The sequence below is a fragment of the Carcharodon carcharias genome, chromosome 5 (assembly GCF_017639515.1).
Source record: "Carcharodon carcharias isolate sCarCar2 chromosome 5, sCarCar2.pri, whole genome shotgun sequence".
NCBI lineage: Eukaryota > Metazoa > Chordata > Chondrichthyes > Lamniformes > Lamnidae > Carcharodon > Carcharodon carcharias.
The window spans coordinates 16,887,549-16,902,399 of record NC_054471.1 but is presented as its reverse complement, the minus strand read 5'-3'; the positions used below and the strand labels follow the sequence as shown (position 1 = coordinate 16,902,399).

The 14,851-nt window shown below is 47.5% G+C and overlaps 1 protein-coding gene across 1 annotated transcript in view; it reads right to left on the bottom strand.

Annotated features, from left to right (window-relative positions):
- The window catches only part of LOC121278115 (dynein heavy chain 8, axonemal-like), a 1,831,678-nt gene that overhangs the window by 358,960 nt on the left and 1,457,867 nt on the right, over positions 1-14,851 (bottom strand). The window contains exon 71 of the mRNA XM_041188200.1: positions 8,537-8,752. Within this exon, the coding sequence (XP_041044134.1) occupies positions 8,537-8,752 (216 nt within the window). The remainder of the gene's footprint in view (positions 1-8,536; positions 8,753-14,851) is intronic.

Genomic DNA, 14,851 nt, shown 5'->3' with positions numbered 1-14,851 from the left:
GGACCTCGTGGAACCCTGACATCCACAGTAGCAGTGGAGGTGGAGGCAGCCTGCTGACTGTGTCCTGATGTCTGTGATGACCTTGGCAGACGTCCTCTGGTGGCCCAAGGCCTGGAGGACCCCGGCCTGATAAGGGTCACCTGCAGGCTTTGTTTCGGGGGTGTGATGTCCAGCAGAGGCAAAAGCGGGAAAGGTCTCGGTAATGGGGGTGCTAAATGGCACCCGAAAGTCCTCCAAGATAATATCCAGGAACTCACTAAACCTGCCATTCGCCGACTCGCTCATCGTGGGGGCATTAAACACAGCTCTGGCCTAATTTACAAGGAAACTCACGGGGTTCTGAAGGTTTTCTTGGAAAATATAATCCGAGACTTGGTCACCTACACGGAACACGCTGAACGCAAGACTGTTACCGCCATGGATGTGGTCTATGCCCTGAAACGCCAAGGGCTAACTCTATATGTGTTCAGTGGTTGAGAACTGTTAATAAAAACATTTCACCTGCTCAGGGACAGAGGTGTCCTTGACAGCCAACAAAGCTGGAGTTGAAGGGGTCATGGGCAGAGCGGGCTGTGTCCTGAAAGGAGGCCCCCGAGGTGACCGGCTGATGCTCATCCTCCCTGTGGGTGCCCTAGGGCGCTGCTCTGACTCCTGCAGGAGATGGTGCACCTGGGGGAAGGTCAAGGTGCCTCATCCCCATTTCGCCTACATCTTGATGGCACCAACCAGGGTGTGTGGCCATGGAGTGCATGGCTGAGCGCAAATCCAGCAAGACCTGCTGGTCCAACGCCTCCATGATGGTCACCAGCCTTCTCATGGTGGCCTCAAGGAGCTCACATGTTGGAACCATGACATCAGATAGAACGCAGTTGGACTCCTCCATTGTTCGCTCTAGTCTGATGAGTGACAGTTGAATCTCTGCCAGAACATCTGCCGCCTGTCGTTGCATCTCCAGCATTGAGTTGGTAGCCGTTTCCAGAGACTTATCATCTAAGTGAATATGGCCAGTAGGACTAAGAGGGAAAAATTACTGAACACAGTGGGACTGGGGGTCTGAAATGCATTTGTTTCAATGCAAGAAATATAATAGGCAAGGTAGATGAGCTTAGAGCTTGCTTGGATTAATACTTGGGACTATGATGTTATTGCTTTTACAGAGACTTGGTTGAAGGATGGACAGGATAGGCAGATAAACATTCCAGGATTTAGATGTTTCAGGCAGGATAGAGAGGGATGAAGAAGAGGTGGGGGAGTTGCACTGCTGGTTAAGGAGAATATCACAGCTGTACGACAGGATGATACCTCGGAGGGCTCATGCTGTGAGGCAATATGGGTAGAGCTCCGGAATAGGAAGGGTACAGTCACAATGTTGGGGGTTTACTTAGGCCTCCCAATTGCCGGTGGGAGATTGAGGAACAGTAATGTAGGCAGATTTTGAAAAGATGCAAAAGCAGTATGGTTGTTGTGGTGGGTGATTTTAACTTTCACCATATTGATTGGGAATCACTTAGTGCGAGGGGTTTGGATGGTGCAGAATTTGTAAGGTGCATCCAGGAGGGCTTCCTGAGACAATATGTAGATAGTCCAACTAGGGAAGGGACAATACTGGACCTGGTATTAGGGAATGAACACAGCCAGGTGGTCGAAGTTTCACTGGGGGAGCATTTCAGGAAAAGTGACCATAATTCAGTGAGTTTCAAGGTACTGGTGGATAGGGATAACAGGAGTCCTCAGGTTAAGTTGCTTAATTGGGGGAAGGCTAATTATAACAATATTAGGCAGGAACTGAGGAATCTAGACTGGAGGCAAATGTTTGAGGGCAAATCAACAACTGACATGTGGAGGGCTTTCAAACGACAGTTGATAAGAATTCAGGGTCGGCATGTTCCTGCTAGGATGAAGGATAAGTATGGCAAGTTTCAGGAACCTTGGAAACGAAGAATATTGTGAGATTAGTCAAAATGAAAAGGGAAGCATTCATAAGGGCTAGAAGGCTGGGAACAGATGAAGCCCATGGAGAATATAAGGAAAGTAGGAAGAAACTTAAGCAAGGAGTCAGGAGGGCTAAAAGGAGTCATGAAAAGTCATTGGCACCCAGGATTAAGAAAAATCCCAAGGCCTTTTATACTATGTAAAAAGCAAGAAGGTGGCCAGGGAAAGGGTAGGCCCATTCAGGGACAGAGGTGGGAATCTGTGTGTGGAGCCAGAAGAAATGGAAGAGATACTAAATGAATACTTCTCATCAGTATTCACCAAAGAGAAGGACTTAGGGGTCGATTTGTCTATGGAAGAGTGTGTAGATAGCCTGGGTCATGTTGAGATCAAAAAAGAGGAGGCGTTAGGCGTCTTGAAGAATATTAAGGTGGATAAATCTCCAGGGTCAGATGGGATCTACCCTAGAGTACTGATGGAGGCAAGGGAGGAAATTACTGGGGCCTTGACAGAAATCTTTGTATCCTCACTGGCTACAGGTGAGGTTCCAGAGGACTGGAGAATGGCCAATGTTGTTCCATTGTTTAAGAAGGGTAGCAGGGATAATCCAGGAAATTACATGCCGGTGTAGAAGATTCCTCGTGACAGGATTTACTACCATTTGGAAGTAAATGGGTGTATTAGTGAGAGGCAGCATGGTTTTGTGAAGGGGAGGTCGTGTCTCACTAACTTGATCGAGTTTTTCGAGGAAGTGACAAAGATGATCGACGATGGAAGGGCAGTAGATGTTATCTACATGGATTTCAGTAAAGCCTTTGACAAGGTCCCTCATGGTCGACTGGTACAGAAGGTAAAGTCGCACGGGATCAGACGTGAGCTGGCAAGATGGATACAGAATTGGCTTGGTCATAGAAGACAGATAGAAGGGTGCTTTTCTGAATGGAGAGCTGTGATGAGTGGTGTTCCAGAGGGATCAATGCTGGGACCTTTGCTGTTTGTAGTATACGTAAATGATTTGGAGGAAAATGTAACTGGGCTAATTAGTAAGTTTGCAGACGACACTAAGAGGAATTGCGGATAGTGAAGAGGATTGTCAAAGGATACAACAGGATATATATCGGTTGGAGACTCGGGCAGAGAAATAGCAGATGGAGTTTAATCCAGACAAATGTGAGGTAATGCATTTTGGAAGGTCTAGTACAGGTAGGAATTATACAGTAAATGGCAGAACCCTTAAGTGCATCAATGGGTAGAGGGATCTGGGTGTACAGGTCCACAGGTCACTGAAAGTGGCAACACAGGTGGATAAGATGGTCAGGAAGGCATATGGCATGCTTGCATTCATCGGCAAAGATATTGAGTATAAAAGTTGGGAAGTCATGCTGCAGCTGTATAGAACCTTGGTTAGGCCACACTCAGAATATTGCGTGCAATTCTGGTCGCCACGTTACCAGAAGGATATGGAGGCATTGGAGAGGGTGCAGATGAGGTTTACCAGGATGATGTCTGGTCTGGAGGTTATTAGCTCTGAGGATAGGTTGGAGAAACTCGGATTGTTCTCACCAGAGTGACGGAGATTGAGGGGCGACTTGATAGAAGTTTACAAAATTATGAGCGGCATGGACAGAGTAGATAGTCAGAAGCTTTTTCCCAGGGTGAAAGAGTCAATTACTAGGGAACACAGATTTAAGATGACAGGAGAAAACTATAGAGGAGATGTGCGGGGCAATTTTTTTATGCAAAGTGTAGTGAGTTTCTGGAATTCGCTGCCAGAGGAGGTGGTGGAAGCAGGTACGATAGTGGTATTTAAGAGGCAGCTTGACAAATATATGAATAGGCTGAGAATAGAGGAAGTGCAAAATGTTTTAGTTTGACAGGCAATATGATTGGCGCAGGCTTGGAGGGCCGAAGGGCCTGTTCCTGAGCTGTACTTTTCTTGGTTCTCTATTCTTTGTAACTCAGACTGAGTGGGTTGGCTGGTCTCCAACAGCCCTCTGAGTGCCAGAAACCTGGGCTATCCCTGCCTCTGACTGCTGCCGGGACCTGTCAGTGAGGTGTTCTCCAGAATGTGAGGCTGAGCCTAATCTACAGCTGTGCCCCATCAATGGGTGAGTCTCTGAGCTGGTGGAGGGTGCGTGTGAGTGCTGTGGCTGTTCTACCAGAGCTTCCTCCTCTGACGAGGTCTGGGGGCTTGGACTGGGGCTGGTCTGGCCTTGGGGCCTTGATCTGTGCCTAGAAAATAGAAAATAGAGGTTGAGTGAATGAGCATGAGCTAAATGAGGCTGCATGTGACTCACTGTGAATGTCAGGGTTTGATGAAGTGATGGAGATTTGATCTGTACTAGGTTGGCGGGAGAGGCTGATCTCCCCTTCCCCACAGGAGCGATCCCTGTCTTCCCCAGCCAACTCGGCTGCAGCCTCCTCAAACTCAATGAAGGCAATGATGTCTGCCGTCCCGCCTCCAGTCTATGATCTCTCACGTTTGTTGTGCACCAGCTTGGCCTGTATGAAGAACATGTGATGAGAAGGGATGGAGCAGAGGTTGGGTGAGCTGCATGTTCTGTGTGTGTGTGGTGAGCCTTCCCCAGAAGGTCCAGAGGATGGAGTGTGACAACATGATAGCTGTGATGGTGGTGATGTGAAAGTGTCAGTGAGAGAACAAGTGTTGATATGTTTACCCCACTAATAGTTGTGTGGGATCCTGAAGAGAGTAGCTATTTGAGTGCACAATGCCATGATGAGAATTTGATATTGGAGGGTGTTGAAGGATGACTTACGCTGGCGGAGCAGATGAGATCATTCATCCTTTTCCTGCACTGGATGGCATTTTGGGCACCTTTGCCAGCCACTCTGCCCTGCTCTGCGACGGCCTCCCAGGCCAGGGAGGTGATGCTGCTGCACTTCCTGCAGCACTTCCTGTGATACAGAACTTGCCTGTGTGCCCGCATTCCTCTGATCAAAGCCTGGGGGAGCCTGGTGGGTGAAGCGGGGTGCTGCATTCTTCTTGAGGCTCTCGGCCTTCTTCTTCTGACTGTAACACCTCTCTGCACATGTCTTTAAGACAGGTGGACTGGAGAGAGTGAGAATATGTATTGGACTAGCCTTTAAATATGGTGCTGGACCTTCGACCTCGCCAGCTGACGGCGGGTGGACGAATCGGCTCCTAGCCCACCTGGTAACCTGGTCCGATACTTGCCTGTGCATAACCAATGACCCTCCAAGCGCTGAATTGGGTGTGAGTTCCCGTCATTCCAGCCAGTGGGGTGGGTGCTGCCAAACCCACCCACCACCACACAGTCTCAGAAATGGAAAATTCAACACGTTATTCCCAACCTTGATCAGACAAAACTATGCACACTTAACTTCTTCCAATTTTCAGGGCAATCTTCCGATGGAGGATGCTGCAGAGCTTAGTCAGCACAAGAAACCTCAGAGGGAGCAGCAGAGAGAATCTGCGCAGAAGGCATGCCCCCTATTTCTGACACTACCTGCTGTACCCTGGCAGGTAAAGAGTTAGAAAAGCTGCAGAGAAAAGACAAGTGTTTAAGTGGATAGAGTGAGTAAAGATATAGGATTGGTAAAGGGATATGGTTGGTAAGGTAAGTGGGTAAGAAGGTAGGGTGGATGAGGGGCAGGGTGGATAAGAAATGGGTAAGGGGGTAGGGTGGGTATGGTAAGTGGGTAAGAGGACATGGTGGGTAAGCAGTTAGGGTGGGTAAAGTAAGTGAGTCAGGAAGTAGACTGGGCAAGGTAAGTGGGTAAGGGGGAAGGGTGGTTAAGTGGATAGGGTGGGTAGGGTAAGTGATAATTAGGCAGGATGGGTAAGGTAAGTAAGTCAGGAAATAAGGTGATAGGTAGGTAGGGTGGTGAGGTTGGGTCAGCTCGGGTTGGTGGGGAATCAGATGTATCGGGGGAGTCGGAAGGTCAGGGGGAAGAAGGTGGTGGAGCTCGTCGGTTTGCGTTGGGTTGTCGGGGGAAAATCTGGGGCTTGGGGAAGTTGGCTGGATTAAGGGAGGAGTTGGCGGAAATGCAGAATGTGGAGTTGAGTCTACAATCAGACCAGCCATGATCTTATTGAAGGGCAGAGCAGATTTGAGGGGCTGAATGGCCTACTCCTGCTCCAAATGCCTATGCATGTACGTACATATGTATGTATCCCCCATTGAGCATAATAGTTATTATGTTAAATCTATATTAAACACCTGTTTGATCACAGATGCAGTGTTATATCCACTTCTGGGCACCATGTTTTCGGAAGAATATGACGTTTTTGGGGAGGGTAAAGAATAGATGCAAAAGAATGATTTCAGGGATGAGGGAATATGGTTACCTGAATAGATTAGACAAGCTGGGGTTGTTCTCCATAGAGCAGAGAAGACTTTTTTTATTCATGTACATGATGAGGACATTGCTGGCTGGGCCAGCATTTATTGCCCATCCCTAAATGCCCTTGAGAAGGTGGTGGTGAGCTGCCTTCTTGAACCACTGCAGTCCCTGTGGTGTAGGTATACCTACAGTGCTATTAGAAAGGGAGTTCCAGGATTGTGGCCCTGCGACAGTGAAGGAACGGCGATATATTTCCAAGTCAGGATGGCGAGTGGCTTGGAGGGGAACTTCCAAGTGGTGGTGTTCCCATGTGTCTGCTGCCCTTGTCCTTCTAGATGGTAGTGGCCGTGGATTTGGAAGTTGCTGCCTAAGCAGCCTTGGTGAGTTTCTGTAGTGCATCTTGTAGATGGTACACACTGCTGGTACTGTTTGTCGGGAGTGGAGGGAGGAAATGTTTGTGGAAGAAGTGCCAATCAAGCAGGTTGTTTGATTTGGATAGTGTCAAGCTTCTTAAGTTTTGTTGGAGCTGCACTCATCCAGGCAATTGGAGAGTATTTCATCACGCTCTTAACTTGTAGCTTATAGATGGTGGATCGGCATTGGAGAGTCAGGAAGGGAGTTACTCGCCACAGGATTCCTAGCCTCTGACCTGTTGTTGTATCCACAGTACTTATGTGGCTAGTCCAGTTCAATTTCTGGTCAAAAGTAACCCCCATGATGTTGATAGTGGGGGAATCAACCATGGTAATGCCATTGAATGTCAAGGGGCGATGGTTAGACTCTCTCTTGTTGGTGATGGTTATTGCCTGCCACTTGTGTGGTGCAAATTTTACTTGCCACTTGTCAGCCCAGGCCTGGATATTGTCCAGATCTTGGTGCATTTGGACATGGACTGCTTCAGCATCAGAGGAGTCGTGAATGGTGCTGAACATTGTGCATTCATCAACAAACATCCCCACTTCTGACATTATGATGGAAGAAAAGTCATTGATGAAGCAGCTGAAGATGGTTGGGCCTAGGGCACTACCCTGAGGAACTCCTGCAGTGATGTCCTGGAACTAAGATGGTTGACCTCCAACAATTAGAACCACCTTCCTTTGTGCTAGATATGAATCCAACCAGCAGAGAGATTTCCCCCTGATTCCCATTGACTCCAGTTTTGCTAGGGCTCCTTGATGTCACACTCAGTCAAATTAGTTAACATTTTGGGTCAATGATGTTTGGGTCTCTACACAGATGCTGCTGGATATTCCCAGCATTTTCTGTTCTTATCTTGGTTTCTAGCATCTGCAGTATTTTGCTTCTGTTTTCAGATAAAAATGAGATTTGATAGAGGTGTTTAAAAATCATGTTTTAAAAGCTACATCAATTTCCTGCTGTCCTTTCTTCAGAATTCCTTCGTAGACATGAACAAATTCACCAGCTCCAATCACTTTCTGTTTGGTGATTACAGATGGATGGAGCTCATCAGCAGAATTTAGGGCAGTCTGGTTTGATCCTGGTATGTGTACGGACCAACATAAGTCATATGGAGGGAAACTGTTTCCAATGGCTGAAGATAGGAAGGCATGAATTCAAGGTGTTTGGCAAAAGAACCAGTGGCAACATGAGGAAAAACATTGTTATCCAACAAGTGATTATGATTTTGAAAGCACTGTCTGACAGGTAGAGATTGATTCAGTATTAGCTATCACAAAGGAATTGGATAACTACTTAAAGGAGTAAAATGTAGCAATATGAAGGAGGAGCAGGGGAGTGGGACTAACTGGATTGCTCTTCAAAAGAACTGGCATAGAATTGATGGACCAAATAGCCTCCTTTTGTGCTGTACTCCTCTATGTTTAGTTTATCACTAAATTCGCTGTTTCTATCTTATATGCCTTGAAATGTTTGTCGATCTTTTCTACTATGAGCACAGGCACTAGAGGGATACTAGCACAGGTTGGAGTGAATATGGCTCTAAGCTCTGTCTGATTCTATGACTTGGGCTCTTTAGTGGTGAAATCCTGCACCAGCAAAACAGTTGTGAAAAATGTTCCCATGAAATCATTTTAATTCTCAACCAGAAACAAGAAACACAAGTTAAATAAGGAATTTTTTGAGGCATTTGTTTACAAAAAAAGTTTAGATATCTATTTTCATTTAAACTTCTTCAAATATGGAAACATTCAAACAGGACATATATAATATTGAAAGACATTTGTGCAGAAATCAGTTCATACAGTGAAAATTTTGCAGTTGTTTTACTGATTTTTATGCTCTTTTGATTCAGTATTACCTTTAGAGGCAGCACCTCTTTGTTGATGGCAAAGAAGGCAGCCATAGCTTGAGTCCAGGATAACAAACCAGCAACATTCCCACAGACTTTCTTAGCATTTTCAAATGTATAATCGTCCATTATGAAATATGGCTGGAGGAGTTCTACTGTTTCATCATTGATGGTGTCCTTTGGAAACTGCTGCAGGGCCTGGAGGAAACCAGTGCCACTCAACAACTGTAAAAGAAGTGACAAAAATCCCTTGTTATGATTCAGAATAAGTCACCAATAGAGATTGATTGCACTGAATAGTTAACAACGGCATCATCATTGCCTCATGCGACTATCTAGGATGGCAGATGATGAATAGATTCTGTGAATTTAATAATTCTTATGCTTCTATTTTTTTACGTATTGAAATAAAACAAATGACAAAAACAAAAAATAACTTTTTTCAAAGGAAATTATGAAATTTAATTTATGATTCATTCAGATTAGCAAAAAGTCAATGATAAGTGCCCACAGTTTTACATCTTTTTATATTCTTGTAATGGATGATCAATCCAAAATGCTAGACAGCAGTCACTGGTGGTAGGATTGACCAGATGCACAAAATGGGTCCACAACAAATTGGCTGCCTATTGCACACAGGGTCACGTTCTCATTTTTACTGAATTCACGTAGAGTATTAATTGGGCCATCAATTTGCTATAGGCCCAGTTTTACTAAAGGCGAAGACTAAGTTCAGCCCCACAATCTTTAGTAGTTAATTGAACTTTTAACTATGATTTGAATTCTGAAGCAAAATTTTAATATATGCAGCTACTGTACTTGTGGTACTGTCTGAAATTGGACTGCCATTCTTGACACTGGATATGGAAGATCTTGCAAAGGCACCGCTGGTGGGACTTCTCCAGTGCTCTGAGGTGTCCGCTGTAAGTTGCTCAAGCCTCTAAAGCATATAGGGGCATGGGGATGGGATCATCACTGTCTGGTAAAGACCATGACCTTAGTATTAGTTTTTAGATCCAGGTCCTCAAATACTCTTTTCCTCAGTCAGCCGAAAGCTGAGCTGTCACATTGAAGATGCCAATGAATCTCGTCATCTATGTCTGCCTTTGTCGATAGGAGGCTTCCAATATATAGGAAATGGTCCACATTTCCAGGACCTCACTGTTGATCTTAATTAATGGGGGCAGGTGTGTGTTATGGGAGCTAGTTGGAAGAAGACCTTAATTTCCCAGGTGTTCTGAGACATATGTTTCGGAGAAGGAGTTGACAATGACCTGGTGTTCAGTTTCTGAGTAAGCACACAGACAAGCAACATCTGCATACTTGTCTCAATGGCTGAAGTCGAAGTGATTTTGGTTTTGGATTAAAGGTGGTATAGGTTGAATAGTTTCCTGTCTGTTCTGTGCCTTCGCAAGATCCTCCAAATTCGGTAGCAAGAAAGGTGGTCCAACAATAGTGTCTTCTGCCAAGCCAATATGCCCAGTATCAAGGTGCTAATCACTGAAAGCCAACTCTGCTGGGCAGGACATATCATTTGTATGCCTGATGCCAGACGCCCAAAGCAGCTGCTCTACTCAGAGCTCAGTCACAGTAGGTGACTCCCAGGAAGACAACAGGAATGCATTAGGGATGTCCTCAAGGTCAAACATACCCACTGACTTATGGGAATCCTTGGCTTGCAACTAACCAACATGGATAAGGTTCATTCGTGAAAGTACCGAGCACACCGAGAGATATTGGCTGAGGTTTTCTGGCCCACTTGCAGCTGGGATCTCCTGGTTCTGCTGAAAGTCAATGGACTTTTGCCTGGCCTGCCACATTCCCTGCAGCGGATCCCACGTTGGCAGGGCTGGAAAATCCTGACCATTGTTGGGAAGAGACAGAGGCGAAGTCAAGGTATTGGAGAGAGCAAACAAGCCTCTAAACAACCACCTATCTGAACCTCCAAACACCACCTGACCTGCATGAGGCAGAGACTGCAGATCACGTATTGGACTTATCAGCCGTTTCAGAACTCATCGGACCAGAGGAGAAGCAAGTCATCCTCGATCCTGAGCGACTGCCTGAAAAGGGTGTTTGAAATTGCTAACTTATTCATCTAGTGTAATATTTTAAAATGCCTCAGAAATATGTACTGTTTTAATGCAAAATTGTGGATATGTATCCATGGAGTAAAATAAAAATCCCCTTAAGACAGGTAAAATTTCTTCACGAAACAAAATGATAGTAGCTAATAATAGTGCCATTAAGTAACATCTACTCACCAAGAACCTGCTCAGTTCAGGTTCCGCAAGAACCAGTCAGCATTAGGCCATATCACAGCGTTGATACAGACATGCAAACTTGCTTTTCTTGATCACAGAATATTCCAAAACAGTTCATAAACAATGTAATAATGTAATAAGTGTCGTCATGCAGAGAAACATGGCGGCCAATTTGTTCACAACAAAGCCCCATAAACAACAATGAGATCAGTAATCAGATTACCTGTTTACTATTGCTGATTGAAGGATACATATTGGGTAGGACATCAAGCAATTAAACTGACAGCTGCAGCTGGAAGAAGTTTTACCTCAACAGCAACTTGTAATCCATCCCTCATCAAAATTGGAGCTGCAGCAACACCTGGAACCCACTTACATCCTCCAGCCAGCCTCCAGTCACCAGGACCATCTTGTTGTTTGCCACTCAACACATGGGTGACTACTGGAGCCGCAGCTTCCCACCACAACCCACCCCTTCCACCCAAGCACCCACCCACCCCTGGAAGACCTTGAGGCTTCTGCAGCCTGCTTGTGGCCATGACAGAGGGAAGAACCCAGGTGGCTCTGTGGTTTGCAATGATTTCCTACCTCTTCTCCTCCAGGTTGCTGCGGCAAGGTGGCAGATCCCCTTCCCTAGAAACCTAAGGATGAAGCCTTCCTTGCAAACCAAGCAAGCTTAGAAGGAGGCAGCAGACGAGGTGAGCAGACATGGAATCTTCCAGAGAATATGGATCCAGTGTCGCAGGTGAATTAATGATCCTCTCTGCTCTTTCAGGGTGAGTGACGAATCTCAATTTCCTTCACCACCTGGAAGCTCCCCTCCAAGTCATTCACCATATTGACTTGGAAATATATCGCCATTCCTTCACTGTCGCTGGGTCAAAATTCTGGAACTCCCTTCCTAAGAGCACTGTGGATGTACTACACCACATGGGCTGCAGCGGCTCAAGAAGGCAGCTCACCACCACCTTCTCAAGGGCAACTAGGGATGGGCAATAAATGCTGGCCCAACCAGCGAAGCCCACATCCAATGAATGAATTTTTAAAAATCAAAGACCGAGCCTCCACGACTTTCTGGGGAAGAGAATTCTACACACCAACAACCCTTTGGGAGACTTCTTATTTAAAACTATGTCCCCAAGTTTTAGTCTCCCCCACAAGAGGAAACATCCTTCAGGTGTCCACCCAATCCAGTCCCCTCTGGATCTTACATATTTCAGTAAGATCACCTCTCATTCTTCTAAACTCCAATGGATATAGGCCCAACCTGTTCAACCTTTCTTCAGGAACGAGTCCAGTGAATCTTCTCTGAACTGGCGGCTTTTCACGCCATATCATCCCAAACCCACCGCATTAATTAAATATTCCGAGGAAACATGCAGTTTCCATGGCGGGCAGGCTCTCATTCACCAGTCGCTCCATCACCTTGCTGCTTCATCATGTCAGGCAGCATATTTAAAGTCCAGCCGCAAACACACTTCTCAGTGCTTCCAGCCCATGGCTGCTGCTTGGAAGACAGGATGGCCCCGAAAGGCGAAAAGATTGCAGCCCCCAGGTTTACTAAATTTCCCCTGAGCGCCTTTTGGACGCTGTGGAGACCTGCCATGATGTGATTTACCCCACACTGGCGGTAGGAGGGGCAGCGGCATTATCAATCCAGTGTGGGGGGTGGTGGCAGCAGTGGTCAGCGCCAATTCCCTGCAAAAGAGAACAGCCGCCCAGTGCTGCTACAGGATCAATGGTCTTATCCGTTCTACTTCTCATCACTCTCAACTCACACAATCACAAACCTATCAGACATCCACTGGGATCTCACACCTCAAAGGACAACACAGCTAATTCTCACACGCACCCTCACATCTTTCTCAGACTCATATCTTCTGGAGCTCATGTCCTCATCCCATCCATGGCTCCGCTCACCACCCAAAAACTCCATACAGTGCCATGTGTCCTGCTCACACTCTCTCCATCTGTTTACTTGCAGGAGAAGCCTGCTAACATCAGCAGGGAGAGGTCCCAGGCCAGGGGTAGAGTGACCCACATTAGACCCCACACTTGGTTTGAGGAGTGTGCCATTGCGCTGACTGGTGAGGATGTGGACCGTGCCTGTGGTGACTGTGAGGTTGCTGGTGAACAACCTCATGAAGATCCTGCACCACATCATCCCTCTCTACATTGGTTCACAGGGGACTCTGCCAAGTGACTGACACCCTCAGCCAGCTAGTCCCTCACCTCTAGACAAGAGGACACCTCCTCCATTGAAGAACTGGAAATAAGCAGCCTGGAAGATCCGTCACAGCGCTTACCCACAACCCCCACCAGCACAGAAATACACAGCTTGTAGGGACCTAGATCTAGAGCAGGTTCGGGTTCATAATCTGGTGGTCACTGCATGGACATGTGTCCTCAATAAGAGGAGGCAGGTTTGACCGAGCTCCCTAGCACTCGGCGGACTGCTGGGAAGAGGCACCTGTGATGTCTGAGTCAGATGATGAGCCTCTAGATTCGGCCTTCCAACTCATCCGAGAGAGTCAGCAGAAGGCAGGTGAACACCACACAGAGCTAAAGCAAAATACTGTGGATGCTGGAAATCTGAAACAAAAACAAAACTAGCTGGAAAAACTCAGCAGGTCTGACAGCATCTGCGGAGAGGAATATAGTTAATGTTTCAAGTCTGTATGACTCTTCATCAGAACTAAGGAAAAATAGAAATGAGGTGAAACATAAGCTGTTTGAGTGGGGTGGGTGGGTAGAGCTGGATAGAGGGCCAGTGATAGGTGGAGGCAAAGAAGAGATTGCCAAAGGTGTCATAGACAAAAGGACAAAGATACCTTCATTGCCCCCGCATCCTCACCCACGCGACACCATCATACCTACTGCATCCTCATCCTCACGACACCTTCAATCCCCCCGTGTCTTCATCCCCCAGACACGTTCATCCCCCCGCATTCTCTCCTCCCGACAACTTCATTCCTCTGCAAGCTCACACCCCGACAAATTCATTCTCCCCGCATCCTCACCCCCCGAAGACTTCGTTCCTCCCACATCCTCACCCCAACAACACCTTCATTCTCCCCGCATCCTCACCCCCTGACACCTCCATTGATCCCACATCCTCACGCCCTTGACACCTTCATTCCTCCCACAACCTCAACCCCCGACACTTTCATTAGCCCGGCATCCTCACCCCCTGACACCTCCATTGATCCCACATCCTCACGCCCTTGACACCTTCATTCCTCCCACAACCTCAACCCCCGACACCTTCATTACCCCGGCATCCTCACCCCCCCACATCTTCATTCACCCTGAATCCTCACCCCCTCGACAACTTCATACCTCCCGAATCGTCACCCCCCTCGGCACCTTTATTCCTCCCGCATCCTCACCCCCCAACACCTTCATTCTGCCCGCAACCTCACCCCCCGACACCTTCATTCTGCCCGCATCCTCACCCCCCGACAACTTCATTCTGCCCGCAACCTCACCCCGCGACACCTTCATTCTGCCCGCAACCTCAACCCCCGACACCTTGATTCCTCCCACATCCTCACCCCCCGTCACTTTCAAACCCACGCATCCTCACCCCTGCGATGCCTTCATTCCCCCCACATCCTCACTTTCATTCTCACGCATCCTCACCCCCCCGACACCTTCATTCCCCCCGCATCCTCTCCTCCCTGACACCTTCATTCCCCCCCGCATCCTCACCCACCCCCGACACCTTCATTCCCCCCGCATCCTCTCCTCCCTGACACCTTCATTCCCCCCCGCATCCTCACCCCTCGACACCTTCATTCCCCCCGCATCCTCACCCCCCCCGACACCTTCATTCCCCCAGCATCCTCTCCTCCCTGACACCATCATTCCCCCCCGCATCCTCACCCCCTGACAGCTTCATTCCCCCGCATCCTCACCCCCTGACACCTTCATTCCCCCGCATCCTCACCCCCTGACAGCTTCATTCCCCTGCATCCTCATCCCCTGACAGCTTCATTCCCCTGCATCCTCACCCCCTGACAGCTTCATTCCCCCCGCATCCTCACCCCCCGTCATTTTC